We start from the raw sequence: 24444 nt of genomic DNA on the forward strand, positions 1-24444 counted from the left end.
GAGATGTTTGAATTTGTGAAAACTTGTCATGTACTTATAATCATTGTTAGTTTGTTCATACGTTGCTTAAGTTAATGGCTTGACAGGTGAAACATGACATGAAATACAAAATTAATCAGTTGAATTTGGATTTATATATTAGGATATGGTAATCTATCAACCAGTTTTGATTTTAGGATAGTTTTGGCACGTTGCCACAACTATGTGATTCAATAAATCCACACTAAGAACTTTCACCTTTGTACTACATTACTTTAATTTATGAGTAGAAAACAATAGATGCTCTTATTGATTACTAACAGAAGGTAGTTTTTAAGTGATACTACTACAATCCAGGCCGGACATCACATTCACCCAACACGAGCTAACTTATAGACTCACAAGAATATAGTACAACAAAGCATGCTTAAAATTTACATTTTACAGCCCAAGAGCAAATGGAAAACCAGTAGAACTCAACCAACTACCACCAGCAATGAATCTGCCGGGCGTATACGCCTGAGCCTCAGTGGCACTTGTAATTACCTTAAACCCTTTCCACGTCACCCTTTTTGAAGTCCCAGCGCCTGCCCCAGTGTTAGCATACTCTCCATAAAACAAAGTGTTGAGGGCAAAAGTGCCAGACCACTCATGCCACCCAATAGGGTCAATGATATCTGTTATACTTGACTGCATGATCACGGTCCTTGAATACTCCTTCCATGGCCTCCCCAAGAACGTTTTAAAGCTGCCTTTTGAGGCTTGCAAGTCGGATGTAGCGCCGATTCTCGATTTTTGGATCACAATGCCGGTGTTTTGATTCGGGTCACTTCTGCCTTGTGCAGTGATCATGTTCTTCTGGCCGGAATTAGGTTTTCTTGCATGGATGTCACAGTTTTGTAACACGACAGCAGCATTGCCGAAGATGAAGTCAACTGTTCCGGCTACCAAGCAGCCTTCGAAAAATTGGCGGTTCGAGTGCACATAGAGCGAGTCTTGGTAAGCAAGAATGTCGCACCGGTAGAATGCTGAGAGATCAGACCCTACTCTTAGAGCAACAGCTTGATGCTTTGATGGACCTGCTATGTTTTGGAACGTTATGTCTCGCGCTAGAAACTTATCACCAACAGCAGCTGCAACCATAAATATTTACGTTTTTCAACAGATATTTGACATGTTACGTTAGTTCGCATATGCATGCATGAGAACGCATGTGCAAGATCGACAATGCTTAAGTAGATTATTCTCAATCTCAACCAGTGTACGTAATTAATGGTTTGTTTCATTTGTGAACATAATATATCAACATGGGCAAGTGCAATCCAAGGCAATAAAAAAAAAAATATCTGCTCTGATTACGATTTAAATGGCTAATGATTGTTCTGAAAAAGGGGGATAACAATCATCAATAGAACAATAATGATTCTGCTGCTACGAACAAGCCAACGGGCAACGACCAAACAAAGAACATGCATGGGGAGTACTGCCCAGGACTCGGCTCCGGGTCTGCTGTCCCAAAAATGGTGTCTCATTTATGTCTCTTCTTTATTTGTTTGACACGTGTACTACCACTTAACTCTAACGTAACTCTATTAACATTTAATAAGTTAAAAAAATAAATAATAAAAAAGTAAATTAAACCTAGCGTAGAGTCCCCTCGGTCCTTGAAAAACACAAAACAATTGACCCCAAATCATCTGACAAAAAATTCTAGGGCGTTTGCAGGAGGATTGATTATTACCCCGAATCGAGCAATGGTAAAAATGGCGTGAGTCGTGTTCTTGTAAGTCAGAAGATTCAAGACTTGACCGTCGTGGACTTGAAACCTGGTACCGACGACGACAAGGCGGCCCATCGCGGCGATGGCGGTGGCGATTTCCCACTGCCACTACGATGCCGACGGCATTGGATTTCATGACAGATCTAGAAGATTTCAGAGAGATTGGTGTTTGAAAATTCAAGAGAGATTCGTCCCAAGCCTGTCGACTCTTCAACCAATATGATTAAAACAGCGATCTGAATTAAGCCAAGTGACAGAGGGGTTTTGGCTGTGGGCTGGCGACGAGTAAGGGAGGGGGAGGGGGTGGGCGTGGGCGTGGGCGTGGGCTGGAAACTGGGGAGTTGTTTCAGCTATTTTTTTTTTTTATTATTATTTTTTTTCAATTTAGTTAAAGTTAATAGAGTTAAATTAGAGTTAAATTAGAATTAAATGGTATGACACGTGTCAAACAAATAAAAATGAGACATGAAGGAGACACCATTTTCGGAACAGCAGACCAGGAGCCCCAGGAGGACCCAGGACCCAAACATCATCCAAAGTACAGGAGTGCGCATATGTGTTTGCAACTTTGCACTGAAGGTATCAAAGAAGATTAATGTTATTCGTACCATATTTTTATATCATATTTATATATCATCTTAGGTGACATTTGATGTGAACAGCCATATCATTTGAAAAATTTGCAAAATTCAAGAAAATGAAGGAGAATCGTATACTACAATCATCATTTAGTTTTTCTTAATTATTAGTTTATTAAATAATGAATTAAATTTAAAAATCTAATTAATTCAAATGATGTGACTGTTAACATCAAATGCCACCTAAGATGGTATGAAAAATGTGATACAAAAACATGGTATGAATAACATTGTTTTTTTACATTAGTACAAAAATTAACATTAAACTATGAGATGTCAGAGAGACTCATTTAGTATTTCTCAAGATGATATAATATGGAGGGAAAATGGTACAATTTAATCTTAAGTAACAAAGTGGCATGTTTATTTATAAATTATAAGGAATAGATTTGCAACTAGTGAAAAAAAAAAAAAGTGCGTATTTCATGTCCAAACACTAAACCTTAAAATGATGTGTATTATCAAGGAAGAGGGGTTGTTTATTCCATACTCAATATTTCATATCCTCATCCTTCATATCCTTGTTCATTTTAAGAAAACATGTCCTAATAGTTGAAACTTTTTTCATAATATTATTTAGACAAAGTTAATAACATATTATACATGCGGTACTTTATTTAGTGACATCTAATTTTCACTATTCAGATAAGATTGCTAACTGTACATCTGTACATGAAGACATATTTACCAATCATCAAGACAGTTCAACTAACTTTATGCAATTGCAAATGTCAAATTTAAATCTCCATGACATTAGTTCATTACTATAAGAAACATATTACCTATTTAAATTATAACTTAGCATACGTAACAAAAGTCGAACAATTACTATACTTATATGCATTTGTAAAATTATATATAATTAAATTAATTAGAATAGTATGCTCTCTTTAAAGTGGCGTATCGTTTAATCACTAGACTTATAAGATGTAGAAAGTGCAAATTTTAAAAGAGGCCCATATGGCATAATTTATGAAGGTGTATCCGACTCTGTCACCCACTCGGCTCACTCACTAGTCACTAGACTCACTACACTAACTCGCAATTGTGGGGATTCAAACTGTGGGGATCTTATAAGTCTTCACATCTAAGCTATTCATTATATATCAAGTCCTCAAAACTTATTTGAATTTTATTATTTAAAATCAAATATAAAAAATACCTAATGAAAACTAACCGTACGATTTACAATGAAAAATTAAGATGCTAAGATCCCTAGGATTCCTGTAAAGCAGATCAGGACAAAATTCTCATCCTATGGGTACATACATACATCGCTGCATGGAACCCACATTGTGACATACAACACAACCGCCAGAAGGATACCGTAAATAACAATTATCCAAATATACATTGAACAAATCAAAACCATAAAATAAAATTAAAAATAAAAATAGCAGAGAATGATGAACAAGGAAAGGGATTCTCTTCAAATTCATTCCTTCTAATCCACTAAATCAGTGAATTCGTGTCATTAAATTTAATTCCATGGCTAAAATTATTATAACTTTTAAAGTGGACCTCTATTTGTAACCGTTTGATCAAATTTCAATGACACGGATTCATTGATTTGATGGATTAAAAGGAAGAGATCAGGAGAGGATGTCTATCCGATAAACAAAATTGAATTATTATTTTGTTTTATAAAAGCTAGAGACTTGGAAATTTAAAAAGAATAAAGAATTGGAGAGATTTTTCAGTGTGACTGTTACACAGGGTGGTACATTACATGTCGTTATATAAATGGTGAGATATGTGTATTAAAAAATTAATAACTTAAAAAATAAAAAATTTCACCACTTTCATAAAAATACGTGATGTACCACCGGTGTTTCCGTCACAACTAAAAATTTCTCAAAGAATTGGACTTACCAACTGTGGCCGAGTTGAAAGTTGTGCTGCCATCGACCACATTTTTACTAGCAGTGATGATAGTGTTTTTTCTCCCATCTCCCATAAACATAATGTTGGTCTTTTTCTTCGGCACGTCCACATTTTCTCTATAAACCCCGGCCTTTATTCTAATCACGTATCTTTTACTACTCTTCTCAGGCGCGGCAGCCACCGCAGCCGACACCGTCTTGTAGTTCCCACTTCCGTCTGCCGCCACCACCACATTTGGTGTGACAGATGACGACTGCAGCAGTTGCCTGTCTGCCACCGACAGCCACTCCGGCCACCCATGCTCGTCCACCACATCCTCCTTCAGCTTTCGGTTCACATTCGTTTTCATCTCGTATGCAATGTCGGTATCGGTCATGTTCTTGATCATGGTCAGCGCATTACTGCACAATTTTTCTACGTGCACCTGAGTGACACACCAAATGTATTGAGTAGCGGTGTTAGCAGAAATATCGGCCGTCTAAAAACACAGAAACATTGGCACAAAAATAGTAACCAAATATTGATGTCAGGTGAAATTAATTATGTGAAAAATAAAAGTGAAATGCATATTGACAGTCCAAAGATACATACAGTATACAAAAATTAACAAAATATCGAGAAGTCGAAAAGTACATAAACATAAAGATAGCGAAATGATTTTTGGACGACCATTTTTCGTCAACAAAGTATCGAGATTATGAGAAATTTACCTGACCGGCCAACAAAAATTTCCTAACTTTTTTATCAGCATCATCGTGCGAGAACCCATCAAGGCAAGTTTCTTGGTTGGTAATGGCGGAGCTGATCAAAGTTTTTAGGTCATCGGCATGCTGAATCAAAGTCTTCTCATTAGGGTACTCATGGAGGTCCTCCACAGCATCGTGAAGCTCGTCGAGAGTTTCATCAATGGTCTCCAAACAGTCGTGAAGAGCGCCCTTCTCACGCTTAGTGAGCTTATTCTTCCCGGACTTCAGCAGCTTCTCGACGGTGTAGAAGTTGTGCTGAACCGCCGTGGTCGTGATGTTCAATGACAATTCTATCACGTCCTTCTGGCTCGAAACCTTTTTGGAGGCTTCAGGATGAAGTGCAAGTGCGGAAAAGCACAGTTCAGGGTAGAGGGTGGAGCTGCATGAGGATTTGACTATGGCGTGGGAGGCCTCATTGGTTTCATCGTCGGAGTTGTTTTTGGAGGACTTGACTCCGTTGACAATGCCGACGACGGCGCCGACAAGTAGGATGGTTGCGAAAAGGGATATGAAAAGCTTCTTGTTTTTCTTGGTTGTGGATATTTGTTTGCCCGATTCGGACATTTTGGTCAAAAACTCTTTGATTTTGGCCATTCTAAAAATAGTCAATTGGAATAGGGAAAGAGAAAAAAATGGGTACAAAATTTAGAACATGGAGGAGGATAAGAGGGGAGTGATCGAGTTGGGTACGGAGGATGGGGTTATTTATACAATTAGTGAAGTGAAGTGTGGTAGCTTTGGTCTAGTATGTTCTTCTCTCTAATAAATTCACGATGTATTCGGAATAAATATTTGAATTATATCACATAAACTTATTTTTTATTAGCATATTGTATAGATAGCAACAAATAACAAGTGAAACACACATGTTATGTAACTTATGTTCTTAGATCCATATATAAAATCCAATCCATTTGCACAAAACACAGAACCTAATTACTTCTCTAATAATATTTTTATTTGCCAATTTTAAAAGAGGTTTTGACCAGTACAACACGTTATGAAACAACATGTTATGTAACTTATGTTCTTAGATCCATATATAAAATCCAATCCATTTGCACAAAACACAGAACCTAATTACTTCTACCAGTATAATCTAGTGATATTTTCTTTTCACTTGTAATTGAGATGTTTTAAGTTAGATTCTCGCCAAATACAAAGTTGAACCACATATTATGGCAAGCCCATTGTAAGGCTTAACTCACTTCCCATTTCTTAACGTAGATAATATCGTTTGTTGAAAAAGAAAAAAAAATTCAAAGTTGAACATGCCCTCGTCGATAAAGTATATTCAAAGAAATCACTATGCTGAATAAATTATATTTTCTCACATTAGGTATACATAATGTTACGTTATTAAATTTGTTATGTCGGTGAAGACCATGGTCCTAATATATCTTGATCTTACCTTACCATCCTTAACTCGAAGCCAGGAATAATTCAAATAGCTTAACAATCAAGTTATGTGATTAGCTGGATGGCTATCAAGTCATTTTTATTTTTATTTTTGGTAAAGTTAAACATTTTTAATTAGCATAATATTCTTGCATAATATTATTTTATTTAAACATTTTTATTTTATTTAATTAGCATAATATTCTTGCATGAATTATTGCCCCACGTGAATAAATGGCCATACCGGCGTCTTCGCAGAGGAATAATACTCAACTGACAGACAAGCGTGGGTCCTCTGTTTCCTAAAAAGAAAAAGCAGGGTCCCCATCACTCGCAGGATTATATTGGACGATTTTTTCACATCTAACTTTTTGGATTAGAATTCGCTTTCATCCTTTTTCTATAACTCTTCATTCATTCTTCTTACATTCTTTATTTTATTTTTCTTTTTTCGTAAAAAATTAATATAAAATATTAACGTGATTTAATCATTACTGTTCAAATAAAAAGGAAGATAAGGAAAGAAAAGAACAGAGAATCCTTCTCCCAACTTTTTTCCTCTTTTATTGAAACATTTCGTCTTTTATCAAGTCTCTTTTAATGAAACATTTCGTCTTCTATCCAGTACTAAGCCTTATTCTGACTGAGTTCTTCCCACTTCGTAGTTTTGTAACTTTTGTTTTCTTTGCCATTTTTTTGGCTTTTGAACGGTTAGCCTTAGGGCTGGTTCGGGTCGGGATCCCGAACCGAAACCCAAAATCCGAATCCCAAACTGACTCCTTTTGGGATGCAATTCTAAAACCTAAAAACGTACTAAAATTTTGATGTTCCCGAATTTCGGGATTCCAGAAATTGTTTTGATTTTTCGGTTCCGAATCGGGAATGACTGCAGTCCTAATTTAGAAGATCGAATTAACGTAGATCCCAAATCCCAAATTTGCAAACAAACCCTAAAAATTCAGAGGGTCAACAATACAACGATCGAAGAAGCCCTCGATCAATATTCAAAAGCAGAAAGCCAAATACAAAGATATCAAGCAGTAATTAAAATAAGGGGATTTTCATTAATTCTAAATCTCCAAATTGAAAGTTCAAAACCTTCTCAAATTTAGAATCCAAATCAAAATCAAGGTACAATAATTTCATGAATCTGGACACCTTCATTATCATATCAGAGAAGCTTCGGTTTGGAGGTCGTTCGAGGTGGAACCATGGAAGCTTGGATCTAGAATATGGAGGAGTCATAGAGGTGTGGTGGTCGGTCGGACTTGTTGAGTCTGCTCACAGAGGGAGGAGGAGGGGAGTAGAGTGTAGAGACGATTCAAGAGATTAAAGAGAGTGTTGAGTTTGTTGACATAGCGCTGAGGAGGAGAGGAGAGAGTGCAGAGATATTTGAGAGGTTAGAGAAAAAGTGCAGGTCGTCTGAGTGAGAGAGGGAGTGTTGACACATTTGAGAGATTAGAGAGAGTAAGGTCTTTTATCCAACGATTACAATTTATTTTAATATATATATAATATATGATAAATAAATGTATAATATGTATACAAATCGGTTAGGGATTACCGAACATTTACCAACCAGGTCCCAATTCCCGTACCGAATCCATAGGATTTTTTTGGTATGGGTTACCGAACTTTTCAGGATTTTTTATTTCGGGATTTTTTTGGTTTTGAATTCGGGAATTTTCGGTTTGGTTTGGGTAATTCGGGATTTTTTTCTAGCCCTAGTTAGCCTCTCTATGGGAGATAGTCTTACAAATTAGAGAGTTTTTCATGAAAAGAGTTTGGGTTAAGTTTAATTTAATAAAAAATCATGTTATAACTTTATTTAATAAAAAACTTAAATTTTAATGGAAAAACCCTTGACTTTTTAATAAAGAGGATAGAAGAACTTAAATTTTAAAGAAAATGACAAAATTTTAATATTAAAAAAAAAAAAAACTGACGCAGCGCGCATCCATCACAGACACTATTTATGAAACAGTACTACACTATTTATGAAATTGAACACTATACTATTTATGAAACTAAACGTAACTACGCTATTTATTGTTCAGATTCATAAGTAGTGCCTAGTTCTTGGTTCACTTTTGTAAATAATGTTTAATTATTGGGTCTTGTTTCATAAATAGTGTCTCATTCTTGATTCAGTTTCATAAATAGTGTCTCATTCTTGATCCAGTTTCATAAATAGTGTCTAGTTCTTGGTCCACTTTCATATATAATTTCTAGTAATTGATACAGTTTCATAAATAATGTATCTTTCTTGGTCCAGTTTCATAAATAGTATCTTTTTCTTGATCCAATGTTTTACATTAAACTCTTTCAATTTTTTATATTTTCTAATCAAACAAAGAACCAATTAGAACTGGAGGTAATTGAAAATTCATATGGTTCACAACTCAAAGTTTTTTTTGGAGTTCCTTATGTTATGTTAATGAACTCCCCAAGTTCTCCCTAAGAATGCTTTTTTATTTTCTTCCAAAAAAAAAAAACCCCTTCTGCAAGGTTTTTTTTTATGAATCCCCCTTCTCCTGCCATCAATCACTCACTCCACATAAATATTTTTTTTTTTAAAAAAAAAAAAAGTTGCGGCATACATTTTAAATGGATAAAAAAACTCTATAGAAGCAAATACATAAGCTGGGAAAAAGCACCAGCACACCAAACCAAACAAAATCTGGGAAAAAACGCTATCCAATTGCACGCACGTAATTAGGTTTTTTGTTTTTTTTGTTTTTTTATTCTTATCATTAAATAAAGTTATAAGATGATTTTTTGTTAAAATTTAAAGTTTTGAAGACATTTTCATTAGTTTTCCTTACAAATTAAGTGAATGTGGCCACACTACGAAAGGGTATGAAAACTAGACATTTTTACACTACACGAAAATAACATATTTCAGGTCAAGACGATAATTAAACGGGTCGTTATTGAGCGACGCATTAATAATGTCCTTAACGGGTTTGTGCATAGGTAACATGTGGGTAACCTATTTTAACCCGTTAAGCAAAAAACTATTTTGTGATTTTAAAGTTAAACTACTAAAAAAACTTACTATAAAATACAACAGTCATAGTGTATATATTGTATATTAAATACGTATTATTGTACTAATATTCTATATAAGTTAAAATTTTGTTTTTATTATGAAAGTTTCTTACTATTATTATTGACAATAAATTTTACTTGACTTGTTGTTCAAAATTCAAATCAACTAGTATTGTATTAGTATAACAAAAAAAAAAAAAAAAAAAAACTGACTTTCAATTTTATAGTTAAGACCTAACAAACTGTTTTACTCTCATGCTCAAATGATTTATCCTCTTAAAAGTGAGATTAAAATATTATAAAACACAATAAAAATATAAATATAAAAGTAATTTACAAATACCAAACACATTAAAAAAAATTACAATAATCAATTGTGAAAAATGTGAAAAAAAATATGCCAACGCTTGTGATCACGTCCTCTACGTTTTGAGATAATACATCATTGTTTAACCTTTTATAACCCTACAAACCCTCGTGAGTAGTATTTTAGGAAGTTCAAAATAAATAAAAATTCATAATAATTAATGTACCAGTGTATAAAAATGTGAAAGAATATATAAATGCTTGTGATTGCATCCTTCACGCATACACGATAGTTACATCATTTAGATTTTTAAAACCTTCCAAACCCTCATTAATTGTGTTTTTTTTATTTGTGTGTAAAATTAATAATAATTATAGTAGAAATGTGAAAAATGTAAGAAAAATATGCAATCACTCATAACGACAAGTTTTACAGCTTTCGTGAAGGGGTCAACTCCGAAATCCGACACCATAATCCATAAATCTTAGATTTGTATGTGACATCCCACATCGCCCAGGGGAGTGATCCTTAAATGTGTATTCCCATCCCTACCTAGCACGAGGCCTTTTGGGAGCTCACTGGCTTCGGGTTCCGTAGAAACTCCGAAGTTAAGCGAGAAGGGGGCTAGAGCAATCCCATGATGGGTGACCCACTGGGAAGTTGCTTGTGAGTTCCCAAAAACAAAACCGTGAGGGAATGGTAAGCCCAAAGCGGACAATATCGTGCTACAGTGGTGGAGCGGGCCAGGGAAGTGGTCCCGCCCCGACCTTACATATGATTTAGAGTTCGCTATGCCTAGAGGGGAGAGATGTATTGTAGATCGTGAAATACCATGGTGTCCCTATGAGTATTGTCTCGGATCGTGATCCACAATTTACATCTAAGTTTTGGGTGGCGTTTCAGGAAGCTTTGGGTACGAGACTACTTTATAGTAGGGCGTTATTGATTGTACACTTCTCACTGTATTGTTTATAATTGAAAATGCTACGGTGGAGCGGGCTCGGGAAGTGGTCCTGCCCCGGGCCGGGATGTGACAAATTGGTATCAAAGCCTAACCTTGGCCGTGGTGTGCCGACGAGGACGTCAGGCCCCTAAGGGGGGTGGATTGTGACATCCCACATCGCCCATGGGAGTGATCCTTAAATGTGTATTCCCATCCCTACCTAGCATGAGGCCTTTTGGGAGCTCACTGGCTTCGGGTTCCGTAGGAACTCCGAAGTTAAGCGAGAAGGGGGCTAGAGCAATCCCATGATGGGTGACCCATTGGGAAGTTGCTCGTGAGTTCCCAAAAACAAAACCTTGAGGGAATGGTAAGCCCAAAGCGGACAATATCGTGCTACGGTGGTGGAGCGGGCCTGGGAAGTGGTCTCGCCCCGACCCTACATATGATTTAGAGTTCGCTATGCCTAGAGGGGAGAGATGTATTGTAGATCGTGAAATACCATGGTGTCCCTGTGAGTATTGTCTCGGATCGTGATCCACGATTTACATCTAAGTTTTGGGTGGCGTTTCAGGAAGCTTTGGGTACGAGACTACTTTATAGTAGGGCGTTATTGATTGTACACTTCTCACTGTATTGTTTATAATTGAAAATGCTACGGTGGAGCGGGCCCGGGAAGTGGTCCCGCCCCGGGCCGGGATGTGAAAAATTGGTATCAGAGCCTAACCTTGGCCGTGGTGTGCCGACGAGGACGTCGGGCCCCTAAGGGGGGTGGATTGTGACATCCCACATCGCCCATGGGAGTGATCCTTAAATGTGTATTCCCATCCCTACCTAGCACGAGGCCTTTTGGGAGCTCACTGGCTTCGGGTTCCGTAGGAACTCCGAAGTTAAGCGAGATGGGGGCTAGAGCAATCCCATGATGGGTGACCCACTGGGAAGTTGCTCGTGAGTTCCCAAAAACAAAACCGTGAGGGAATGGTAAGCCCAAAGCGGACAATATCGTGCTACAGTGGTGGAGCGGGCCCGGGAAGTGGTCCCGCCCCGACCATACATATGATTTAGAGTTCGCTATGCCTAGAGGGGAGAGATGTATTGTAGATCGTGAAATACCATGGTGTCCCTGTGAGTATTGTCTCGGATCGTGATCCACGATTTACATCTAAGTTTTGGGTGGCGTTTCAGGAAGCTTTGGGTACGAGACTACTTTATAGTAGGGCGTTATTGATTGTACACTTCTCACTGTATTGTTTATAATTGAAAATGCTACGGTGGAGCGGGCTCGGGAAGTGGTCCTGCCCCGGGCCGGGATGTGACAAATTGGTATCAGAGCCTAACCTTGGCCGTGGTGTGCCGACGAGGACGTCGGGGCCCTAAGGGGGGTGGATTGTGACATCCCACATCGCCCATGGGAGTGATCCTTAAATGTGTATTCCCATCCCTACCTAGCACGAGGCCTTTTGGGAGCTCACTGGCTTCGGGTTCCGTAAGAACTCCGAAGTTAAGCGAGAAGGGGGCTAGAGCAATCCCATGATGGGTGACCCACTGGGAAGTTGCTCGTGAGTTCCCAAAAACAAAACCATGAGGGAATGGTAAGCCCAAAGCGGACAATATCGTGCTACGGTGGTGGAGCGGGCCCGGGAAGTGGTCCCGCCCCGGGCTGGGATGTGACATGTATTTAACCGTCGATTATCGTTTACGCTTTATTCTTCTACCGAATTTCAGTTTTTAGATTTTTCTTTGTAAAACATGATCTTTTAGTGTATGTAGAAAAAACAAGAGGTTTTGACCATTGATATCATGTTCAGATATTTACAATTAACTAAAATATGAGTCGATGTTATATAATTTCTAGAGATTTTATAAACTTCGAGCAATATTTTCATTAACGATAAACCTTTGAACGCAATATCAATGGTCCGAATCGTTCTTCTTCTTGGATCCCCTAAAAGATCTTCTTTTTTTTTTGGTCAAAAGATAGACTTTATTTATAATCTAATCGAAATGTTTATATCCATGGCAATAATGTTAAATAAAAACTCAGGGCATCTAGAAAAAAAGATTAGTGAAAAGAATGGAGCATAAATGTAAACAACAATCAACAGTTAAATTTTGATCTGTAGTTTATGTCATTATAGTGGCGAATTTCAAAGTTGAGCTCTTCACAAAAGTTGTATAGCTTGTCATTACTTCTACATTAATTAATATTTATGTGATATTTGTGAGACAAATGTGTTTTTATGTTTTGAAGTAATATTTATATGACAATGTGGTATGTATATACTAATTTGCTATTATGTTTTTCATTTAATTATTTATTGGTTTAAAATATATTTTTCTTAGCTTAATCGGACAAACGTTATTCGTGGTGATAAGGTAATCGGATAATAGTCCTCTTGGTAAAAAAAAAAAATTAGGATTTAAACCCTTGTGGTGTAGTCTGTTAGCAAATTTAATTTAAAAATGTTTTTTTTCGTTAAATGTTTGTTAATGCAATTTTTACGTTAAATATTCATTAATGCAAAGGTAAAAATGTACTTTGATGTATGCATCTTCTTCTTCCTGTTTGTCTTTTATGACAAGGTAATCCTATATGGTTTACCAGATGTTCATCACGCTCCTATGGAACCACTGGAGAGTTGGGGATCTCGCCGCCTCCAATGGCCGCACTGCCACCACCACTAGGAAACTGCATTTTGTCCGTTAAAACCACATTCATCGCCGACATTGTGATCAGAATCTATTTTACCAAACTCAATACTAAAACTTCCAATGCATGCCTCAGTACCTTCCAGATCCAATAAATCAAACCTACGGCTATATCCCAAATCCCACAAAATTCAATTAGACCCCACCAATTAAACCCCTAATCTAGCAGCAATCAGCTTAAAGACCACAACTTTTTTAGACTTTACCACATTTAAAATACTAAACCCTGAAATTAATTTCTTAAGAACAATGCAAAACCTGAGACGAGTTCCCCTTAAATAATTTAAATAACGCACCGATCCAACGAAACAGCTGGGTTCAAGCGAATTGAGGTGAAAAAACCTAGTTGGGTGATGAACTAGTCAGATTTGGGAAATGGGGTTTGTGAGAATTGAAAGCAGAATCAAAAGGGTGTCGTCGTCTCTGTGTGTATATTCATTTGGGGCTGACAAGTGAGCCCTAAGCGACGGAGTCTTTAAGTACAGTTTTACCTTTGCATTACCAGATATTTAATGGAAAATTATTTTGGACTAAATTTGCTAATTGACTACACCACGAGGGGTATTAGGCTTATTTTCTTTAATAGGTAACGGTCAAGTCATATTACCCCTTAATATTAACGGGTCAAATTTGAGTCAGGTCATATTACTCGTTCATTTTAACTAGTGTTATATGATACGATCCTTTAAGATATCGAGTATAACACGATAACGATATGAATACGGGAAACACAACACAAATGCCAAGTGTAATGAAAAACTCAAGCCGTTTTGTTTGAGATCATTTGATAACTATTTCATTTTTTATTTTCTTTAAAAACTAAAAACTGAAAAAATTATTTGACAACTACTTTCAGTTTTCATTTTTATATTGAAAACTACTTTCTTGAGTTTCAAAATTTGACCTTCAGTTTCATTCTTTGGTTTTCAACAAAATTTCAGTTTTTTGTTTTAAAAAACATGTAAAAAACAAAAAACTAGGGCCTGTGTCATACCCTGAAAAATTTAAATATATGAATTGAAATATTCAAAATTATGAATATGCGAAAAGAATCGAGAATTGATATTAATTCACCTAAGTTTAGTTTTAAATTAAACTAGTTATGAAGTTTGAAATTTAGGAATTAATTATTTAAAATCCGTAGACCTTTTGAGGTCACAATTTATAATTTTGAGTAGAGCTCGATCTTATGAACACGTAGGCGAAAACCGTTCGTGAAACGAAATTTTAACGAAAGAGTTATTAACGTATAAAATCAAGGCTATTTTGGTAATTTTATTTCCATTTAGAAGGCTTTAGAAATCTAGAGCCATGCACTGTGCCACGGGAGCATGTAATGCCGAAGTTTTGATGCGGCAAAAAAACAAAGCTAAGCAAAGTTTCTAGACGGGTGAATAATTGATCTCTAGCGAATTTAGATTTCGGCTGAGATAAAAGATAGCTTGTTCACGCCCAGCATCGTTATCTTGTGCGAGGAGGCAACCGATGGACTCGTCGGCTGCCAAAATGTATAATTTGAGAGGTCTACTGCAGCGAGGTGGTACTAGCGCTGGTGGCGTGGTAAGGGAGACCTTGATTTTTGTGAAAACCGCTTGATGTTCTTCGCGCCATTCAAACTTATCATCAAAACGTGTAACTATGGTCATTTTCATCAACTTCATCAGAATTTTATCAAAATGAGTTATGTTGGAAGGACCATTGCTATAATTGAATTAAAATTGAAGGACCCGATTCCACTGCAGCACGATATTGTTCATTTTGGGCCTCGACCATGCCCTCACGGTTTTGTTTCTGGGAACTCACACGAGAACTTCCTTGTGGGTCACCCATCATGGGATTGCTCTCGCGCGTTACTCGCTTAACATGCCAATGACATACCAAGCCTCTCAAAATGTCTACCGTGACATGCCAATGTCATGACAAGCCTCGCAAAATGTCGACCGTGGCATGCCAATGACATGTCAAGCCTCGCAAAATGTCGACGTGTGTGGCTATGATTGAAGAGAAAAATAAATGATGGATGGTTGTGATTAAAAGAAAAGAATAGAAAGGAGGGTGATGAATGGGGAGAGAGAACCGGGAGGAGAAATGAGAGAAAGAGACAAGGGGGATCAGGAGTCTAACCCGTGTGACCCGACTGTACAAGCTGGCGATTCCTTGCCGTTTTTCGTCAAATTTTTCGACGAATTGGACCTAGAAACCGCTCCCAATCATCACCTTGGCCCTATCTCTTCCAGTTCCACAAAAAATTTGATGGTATTTTGGTACAAAAATCCTAATGGGTGCCATGGGAGACTTTGCCCAAAATCCATAAATTGTGAAATGATTTCACACATTTTCCTCCACTAAAACCCTCCCCTAGATGTCAGAAACAAAACCCAAACAACTAGAGGGGTGGCGGAACACTTGAGATGAAAGATTGAAGTCACCCATTTATAGGGTTTTCGGCGGGTTCGAGGCAAATTGGAGCCTTTTCAGGTCAAAGTGGACTTTGCCACAGGTATAAAGTTTGCTCTACTCTTTGAGATCTTCATTTTTGTAATTTTTGAGAATTTTTAAAAATAGTTGAATTTTCCGGCGAGTTGGACGGCCGACCGACATTTATGGCGGTGCGTGGCTAAGATGATGATATTGCTCTTTTTAAGCTAATTACAATGTTCTGAGTCTAGATTTATAATATGTTTGATGTGGATCAATTGTTTGGACTTAATTTATGAAGTGTTAGTTACTTTAAAATGTGAAGAATATGAAATAGGTTTTGGAATGTGAACTACAAATGGCTTGATCCCTGTTTAGGGTACGTCGGCAGTCTAACGAGACGTTAGATGCAACCATAAAATAAGTGAGATTAAATATTTTGAGAATAAATTGAATAGAATGGGATTTGATCTATAAAGGAAGGTGGTGACAAAGTGTGAAAGAAATAGTGCATTTGATATATAAATTGTAATTATGGACCGTGGATGGAAACAAGGCCTATAAATAAAGAAACACATTAAGGGGTAGCTAATTAATCAAGGTAAATCTTTTGTCCCTTGAGTTTTATCCTTGTGCTTTGATAACTAAATGTTGGTTATAAATTTATTGTGAGGGTTCATGAAATTAAAGTGTTTTATTGGGATTAGTGGTAAGTTAACTAAACAAGAGTTTAGTTCGGGCCTATCACCAATATACTTATTTTCCGAAATAAAACAAATATTTCAGGGCCGGGTCGTTATAGCCTATTTAATAACCATTTCATTTTCAATTTTTAGATTTTGGTTCTCCAATTTTCACTTTTTTGAAAATTGAAAATTGAAATGTTATTTTGTAACTTATTTCGGTTTTCAAAACTAAAAACTTTCTTAAGTTTTCAAAATAGGACTTTGAGTTTTCACTTCTTAGTCTTCATATTTATTTTTATGAAAACTGAAAGTAGTTACCAAATAAGATTTTAGTTTTAAAAAAAATTGAAAAACAAAAAACTGGAAACAAAATGGTTATTAAATCACCTTTTAAATTTTCAAAATTTAGCCTTGAGAAAATTTTTCTAAAAATTGAAAGTAGTTAGCAAACAAGATTTTAATTTAAAAAAAGTGAAACTGAAAACCAAAAACGAAAAACTAAAAACAAAATCTCAAACGACATCTTAGTTTTACAGAAATAAGAAAAAAAATGATTTTTGTAACGTGACCCAAAGACCTACAAATGCTCAAGTTAGAAGATGTGACTATGAGATGGAGGCTCATTGTCACACCCAACCCGGGATGTCCACTAGGACTCCGAATCGAGCTATGCTGACCGACACTTGGAGGGTGATGAAGCCACAAAGTGTAGTGATGTGGAAGATGTGAATAAATTTAAACCTAAAAGTGCCTAAATACAAGAGTGCGCGGTGAATGGATATGAACCTATTTCACACGTGATGACAGAGCATAAGTACAGTATAGTAAAATAGGGTGAGAATTATACCATCGATGGTAATCATCTACACCAAAATTTACCAATAATCCACGTCGGTACGAAAACTCTACTACTAGAACCTGGAGGGGTGAAAAACAAGGGTAAGTGGGCCTAAAAATAAAGTTTTAATAAAAACCTTTTGAAAGCCTTATAACCCTTCGCTGTAAAATCCGTATAGTTTCCATAAAATAATACTACATAGGTATGAAAAATGAATGCAGAGGTGCAGTAAAAATAGAAGCATGCCATAATATCTCAGCAATAATAAATATAAGCCAGATGTGAGATCAGTCTAAACTAACATGCCAGTCGGAGTTAGTGTGACCAGTACGACAGGCTGGGTGTCAATATGTACGTTCTAGGGCTACGATCACGTAAAAGCTAGCGCTATGCGCAGGTCACCTATGAGTTGGAGTCACCTAATGCAACCTGTACAACAAGCTAGCACCTAACTTGGATTCAAGGCGAGCGTACGATGCGGGAGGTGAACAACCACGTAAAGGTTGTGCCCTGGCCCGGGGCGGGGGCACTAACACCTGGGTGCAGCAATGATGAGCTCTAAATGAATGTATGCATGCTCATATAATTCAACCATTTCAATCACATAATAACTCACCTGAACTTACCTGCGCCTCCGTAGGATCATTTGGCATAACCACAAATCTCATCACAATGCAATATTTAAATATAACACATTTAAATCATGGCATGCTATGTATAATCAATTTAAAACATTTCTGGAAAACCATAAGGTGTACACACACACACACACACACACACACACACACACACACACTATAAAAAGGAAAAAGACCCACTCACTTGAGATCCAAGCTACAACTCCTTAGCACGAATATCAAGGCGTCACGAACGATCGTCACCTAGAACAAATATCAATTTACAACTCATAATTCTTATTGATAGAACACATAACTTACGTAAAACACATCCCCAAGAACATTCTAGAATGATTTGAAACCCATTGACCAAAAGTCAACCGTCCATCAAAGGTCAACGGTAGGGTCCACAACCCTATGTAACTCGATCTGGAAGATCCGCACCTCAAACTTCCAAAGATCTACATTATGCTTCTAAAACACCATACTAAAGTTTCATTACGATCCAACGGTTGGATCTCCACCAATTGCAAATTCCAGTGGCGGTCAACGTTTTATTTTATGAACTAACAAATCCAATTCAGGAAGATCCGTACATTGGATTCCCAATCCGTAAGTTCCTATGATCCTCATAAATTATGTATTATAACATATTAAAGTGTGGTGACGATCCAACGGTCGGATCGTCGATTACTATAATAATCAAGTAGCAAACCTTAATGGAACTAGGCTCAAACGACTGAAATTCATCAATCGGACTTCACATTCAGAATTAGAGACTCAAATTTAGCCTAGAAAAGTCAGGGGATGCCTCACCCACGCGCCGCCGTATACGGTGGTCGGTCGCCCTGACTCGCCAGAAAAATCAACTATTTCTAAAAATTCTCAAACTTCAAAGAAATGAAGACCTCAATAAGTAGAGCAAGTTTTATACTTGTGGATAAGTTCAATTTGGCCTGGAAATGCCCTAAATCGTCCTCAAACCATTGGAAACCCCATAAAGGGTGTGCTTCGATTTGACTTCTCTGGTGTTCCAACGCCCCTATCACTGGTTGGGTCTTGTTCTGGGGTCTAAGAAAAGTTGATTAAAGGTGATGGTGGGTGGTGAAACTTGCCGGAACGGCGGAATCGCCGTCGAGAACCTTCGGGTTCTCCGATGAAGTTCTACTCGGTTTAGGCCTTAAAAACCCTTGATTTTTGATGGAAATGTTAGATGAGAGGTTGTGGAAGAGGTTGCAAGTGATGGATGGGTGTAGTTGGCCTGAAAAAATGGTGGAGATTGATCGAAAACAACCCAAGTCACGGGCGGGTTGTGGTATGCACGGGTTGAAAAATAGGGAAGGATGTTTTATTTTCTCTCTCTCTCCTCTGATTGGTTGCTTCTATTCTCCCTTTTTTCTGATTGGTCCTTACCCTTTAATCTGATTGGTCAGTCTTCCCACAGGGTGGGAGTTTAACATTTTATAATCTAAAATATAAATAACCAATTTCTAACGTTTGTAACTATACCGTTATAGTCCAAAATCGCAAACGGCTTTCGCCTATACGTTCGTACCAACGAGTACTACACAAATGCGCTAAAGGAATAAGTCATAAGTTTCTCTAGACGATGCTTCACGGAAGTCAAAGTCCTTGCCTCTAGGGGCATTTTCATCAATCCCCTCGATTAAAATAAATAAAAACGTAAATTTAAGAACAGGTTGTCACACTCATAGAAAAAGGGGCAGAGCAAGATCTAGGTAGACTTGGAAATAAACTTTAAGAAAATATATGGAGTACTAAGGGTGGGTTAAAAAAAAAAAAAAAACCGAACCGAAACTGAAAAAACAGAACCAAAAAAATGGGAACCAAAATGAGTCAAACCGAACCGAACCGAAGTTGAATGGTTCGATTTCGGTTTCTGGGATTCAAAAATCGAACCAATCTAAATTGAACCGAATTTCATGCCCATGTAAAATGACGTCATTTTGTTCCTTTAAGTGTCAACCGTCATATTCTGTGTATTGAGATTGTTAGTGCTCTCTACTATTTTTGTGGAGCCAAAAATAATCAAGAGGTGACATGTGGATTTTTGGGCAAAAAGGACAAAATTAGCCTTGAGGAGCACTGGAATTCCTACGCGCGAGTAGTGGACAAACATCCCACAATCAAGTCAAAAGTGCCCAAAATAGGTAACAAATTCAAAGTTATTTCATCCATCCTCATCCTATATTTTCCACAAGGTAATTATTTCATAACCTTCAAAACATTCAATAGAAATTGAGTTAATTGGTTAATTAATGGATTTATTCATAATTAATCCATTAATTACCAATTAAATCACCCATTTCACACAAAAATACCCCAAAGGGCCGGCCACATTTTCTCAAGAGGGGGATCGGCCATGCACTATATATTCAACCTCATTTCCTCTAAAAACCTAAGTCCACACTTTTGCAAAACTCCAAAAACTCTCTAAACACTTTTCTCTCCAAATTCTAACTTTTGCATCGGAGGTTCTTTGGCCAAAGCACCCTCCCCCACCCCCCCCCCCCAAAAAAAAAAATCATCATGGGTGCGTGAAGCTTTTGGCCTTGACCTAAGGTGTTATTTGTTTTGTAGCAATTTTGTCTAAGAAGAAGAAGGCGGAAATTTGCATCCACAAATTGGTGCTTTCATTGAGAGTTGAAGTACACACATTCGTACAAGACTCTCGCATAAAAGGTTTTTCTCTATTTTTTTTCTTGTCCATTTGTACATTTTTCATACGTTCTTATTATTAGAATTTTTTATTTGCAAAGATTCTTTGATAAAACGTAAAAGAGAAATACAATGGCTAGAAATTTAGAAAATTCCAATATTCAAGAAATGGGACTGCGGTGATCCATGAGGCTAAATGTGATCATAGGTGGAGTGGCACCATCGCTGCGGAGCTCTACCATGGCAACCACCGTGGTGGCCACCATAGCCACCACTCGTGGCGAGGTCCATGGCACCACCCCTACGGCCCGAACCGTGCCATCTAAGCAAGCCCAAGTTGTGCCATCTACGGCCCATGACACCAAAACAACAGCCTAAACCATGTCACTCTAAGCCCAACACGTTGCCAAGCTGAGCCCTAGCCTTGCACCCACGTGCGCCACACGTCGAGCAGCCCATTCCCGTGGTCTAGCCTACTATCGTGATCCAGCCTAATCCAGTCGAGCAGCTTGCTCTCGTGGCCCAGCCTGTTCCCGCCGAGCAGCTTTCTTTCGTGGCCCAGCCTACTCCCACCAAGCAGCCCACTCCCGTGGCCCAACCTGCTTATGTGGTTCAGCCTGCTCTCGTGGCCCAACCTACTTTCGCAGCCTTATCTATTCCCATGGCCTTCCAAGGAGCCCAAATCAATCCAAGATTAGTTCAACTGTCATGGCTCCAAATTTTTGGATCGACGATAGAACTGGGAACATTTCCACCACATTTTTCTACGGATTTGATATTTCCTAACTCAAATCTCGCGCTCGGAGTCTACCACACTTCCATTGCTCAAGGAGACGCATTCCTTCCAACCTATTCCAACCTAAATGGAGAACAACACTTGTCTCGACAAGTCATAGAGTTGACGAGCGCCTTCGCACAGCAGATGACCTTGGTGAACCAGCTCTTACAGCGCACCGAGATGCAATGTGCCTCAGACGAGGTGTCCCAAAGTAGGACAAGGGCAGACAAAGAACCTCTTCAGTAGCGTCCCGGTAAGCAGCCACTCGACCAGCCACAAACCGAGCGTTCGGGCAGTGTACACTACCGATTGGGCCCCCGGGATAGGGTATACTCCCATTTTAGCTCGCAGATGAGCGTGCATTCTTGACTAGGCCCACATACGAGTGTTCATTTGATTGAGGTCACACTCCAATAGTCAACATGAGCAACCTTATAGACGAAGTGTTTATTAGCGGCTAAGCCCGCAAGAAGCATCATTCACCTTACATTGGAGTAGGCAGCAAGACAGACGGAGAGAAACAGTCACTTAATCTGGCTCAAGCTCAACCGACAGCCTGTGAAAAACTTGTTCACCTGCTAGAAACGCACTAGATGCACCGCATCCGCAGCATAAACGAGCCAAACACATGGAAGAATAGCCTAGACCAGCAAGTCATGGCTAGGGGCAGCTGAGAGCTCCGCTACCTCAACAGAGGAAAAATCAGGAAGAAGTAGAGAGACTCTTGACTAAGTGATTGCGTAATTTTCAATGCAACGAGGTCACCGATAAGGCACTACGATCGAACATAACCAACATAAGTAGGTCACCTTTCACGGACGAGATTGAACAAGCAAAGCCACGCGAGTTCAGCATGCCACATTTCACATCTTTCAAAGGGGATGAAGACTCGGAGAAACATTTAAAACACTACCAAAGCGTAATGATCCTCTATCGAAACAACGACGATCTCATGTGCAAGATATTCGCCACCACTCTACAAGGTGAGGCGCAAGATTGGTTCTACACCCTGCCGCCACAATCTATCAGGAGTTTCACCAAAGAATATTCATCCTATCGCTCGATCAAAAAGAAGTCCGACCATTTATTCAATGTCAATAAGAACCCAAAATAGTCACTTCGTAACTATGTGAAAAGGTTCAAAGTAGAGAAGGCAATGATAGTCGGATGCAACGACTTGATAGCTAGAGCAGCCTTCCAAAAAGGACTTCCAGCAGACCACCCGATATTTAGAAAATTGATCATAAAAGAAGATCTAACTATGGCAGACTCTTTCGTTCTGGCAGAGAAACATGCATTTTAGGACGAGGCTGGCCAATGCACATTCATGGACTTTAAGAAGTACCTGACATCACCTCCATACTATCCAAATCGGAAGCAGTGGAGGATTTATTCAAATGTTTGACGGTATCTGAAGCAGCAATAAGCTCTACCATCTTACGAAAAGAGCTGAGGGCCCAATTGCCTGTATTCCACAGTTCAAAAGCTCTCCTCGATGCTACTAGAAATTCAAAAGCTAACTTTGGCGATAGTTGTTACAACTTGGAAGCTCAAGTTGTACTTTCAAACGCACACAATCATCCTCATGACGCATTATTTCGCCCAATCTAGACGCGCGACGATAAAGGCATAGACCCTGGCTGATGCAAAGTTTTTTGATGAACGCAACAACTCAGCCCAAAAGACACACCAAGGGCAGATGAATACTGGAAGGACACACTCGGAAGCAAGTTTTGTCCTCGTCGTCCCAAAAGATTCTATATAGGAACAACATGTACCAGCAGTAATATGGCCCCAGCTCCACGACTCTCTACCATGCATTCACAACGCAACAGAGAAGTCCAAAGACGCCCTGAAGGTAGCCGAGCATGCCCTAGCCGTGCCTGCTTTACCCGATGGAGACTTCTAGCATTTGCATGTTGACGGCTCATCCAACTACAACGGTTCGAGAGCAGACGTAGTCCTTATCACCCTAGACGATTCGATACTCGAACAGGCGATCACTCTAAGCTTCAAAGTACCCAACAACGAAACAGAGTACAAGACCCTACTAGCATGCCTCCGAATGGCAAAAGACTTGACGGCAGACAACGCTCACGTGGATGCACTAATTGGCCTAGGCTCTGCCCTCAACCACTAACTCAAACGCTCTATCCCTGAGGAATATCTAGACCAACCAAGCATAGAGGTGAAGCTAGCAGCCGAGGTGTCATAGGTTAGTACAACTCCAAACTGGCAAGATTCCATTGTAGACTACCTGGTCAATAGCACATTCCCCATGGAAAGATTAAAGTCTAGGAAGCTCTAAATCAAGGCAACACACTATTACATGTGGAACGGCATTCTCATCTGAAGATCCTACAATGGGCCACATCTCATCTGTTTAGCGCCTCCTGATGACTTGAAGGTTCTAAGCTCAATCCATGAAGGCGTTTGTGGAAATTACTTCGGTGGTCAATCCTTAGCATAGAAGGCTCTTAACGCAGACTACTATTGGCCTACCATGCACCAAAATGCTAACGAGTTAGTACAAAAGTGCGACCACTGCCAATGCTACAAGCCGATACCAGCACTGCTTGTCAGTGAGCTACACCAAACCAATCTAAACTGAACCGAATTTCATACCCACTTAAAACGATGTCGTTTTATTCCTTTAAGTGTCAACCATTATATCCTGTGAATTGAGTTTGTTAGTGCTCTCTACTATTTTTGTGGAGCCAAAAATAATCAAGAGGCGACACGTGAAGTTTTGGGCAAAAAGGACAAAATTACCCTTGAGCAGCACCGAAATTCCTACGCGCAAGCAGTGGACAAACATCCCACAATCAAGTCAAAAGTGCCCAAAATAGGTAACAAATTAAAAGTTATTTCATCCATCCTCATCCTATATTTTCCACAAGGTAATTATTTCATAACCTTCAAAACATTCCATATAAATTAAGTTAATTGGCTAATTAATGGATTTATTCCTAATTAATCCATTAATTACCAATTAA

General features: G+C 38.5%; 1 protein-coding gene and 1 pseudogene across 1 annotated transcript; one reads left to right on the forward strand and one right to left on the reverse strand.

Moving 5' to 3' along the window:
• Window positions 1–258: 258 nt before the first annotated feature.
• Window positions 259–5738, reverse strand: LOC137708764 (pectinesterase-like). The gene is made up of 3 exons (XM_068447916.2): window positions 4992–5738; window positions 4270–4705; window positions 259–1112 (listed from the first exon to the last, which is right to left on the reverse strand). Exons 1-3 carry the CDS (start codon window positions 5619–5621, stop codon window positions 421–423), a joined length of 1758 nt encoding a protein of 585 aa, XP_068304017.2. The 5' UTR covers window positions 5622–5738; the 3' UTR covers window positions 259–420.
• A 15118-nt stretch (window positions 5739–20856) lies between these two features.
• Window positions 20857–22853, forward strand: LOC148689477 (uncharacterized; annotated as a pseudogene).
• The last annotated feature ends 1591 nt before the right edge of the window (window positions 22854–24444 follow it).

Source organism: Pyrus communis, chromosome 17 (genome assembly GCF_041283825.1).
Source record: "Pyrus communis isolate YQ-2024b chromosome 17, ASM4128382v1, whole genome shotgun sequence".
NCBI classification, from domain to species: Eukaryota; Viridiplantae; Streptophyta; class Magnoliopsida; order Rosales; family Rosaceae; genus Pyrus; species Pyrus communis.

What these genes read in the sequence shown, in the direction of transcription:
- LOC137708764 (XM_068447916.2), bottom strand. Translation starts at nt 5,621, where the DNA reads ATGGCCAAAATCAAAGAGTTTTTGACCAAAATGTCCGAATCGGGCAAA. An exon ending in AATTTTTGTTGGCCGGTCAG is followed by an intron (nt 4,706 to 4,991) that starts GTAAATTTCTCA and finishes TGTGTCACTCAG; the next exon opens with GTGCACGTAGAAAAATTGTG. An exon ending in TTTCAACTCGGCCACAGTTG is followed by an intron (nt 1,113 to 4,269) that starts GTAAGTCCAATT and finishes TTATGGTTGCAG; the next exon opens with CTGCTGTTGGTGATAAGTTT.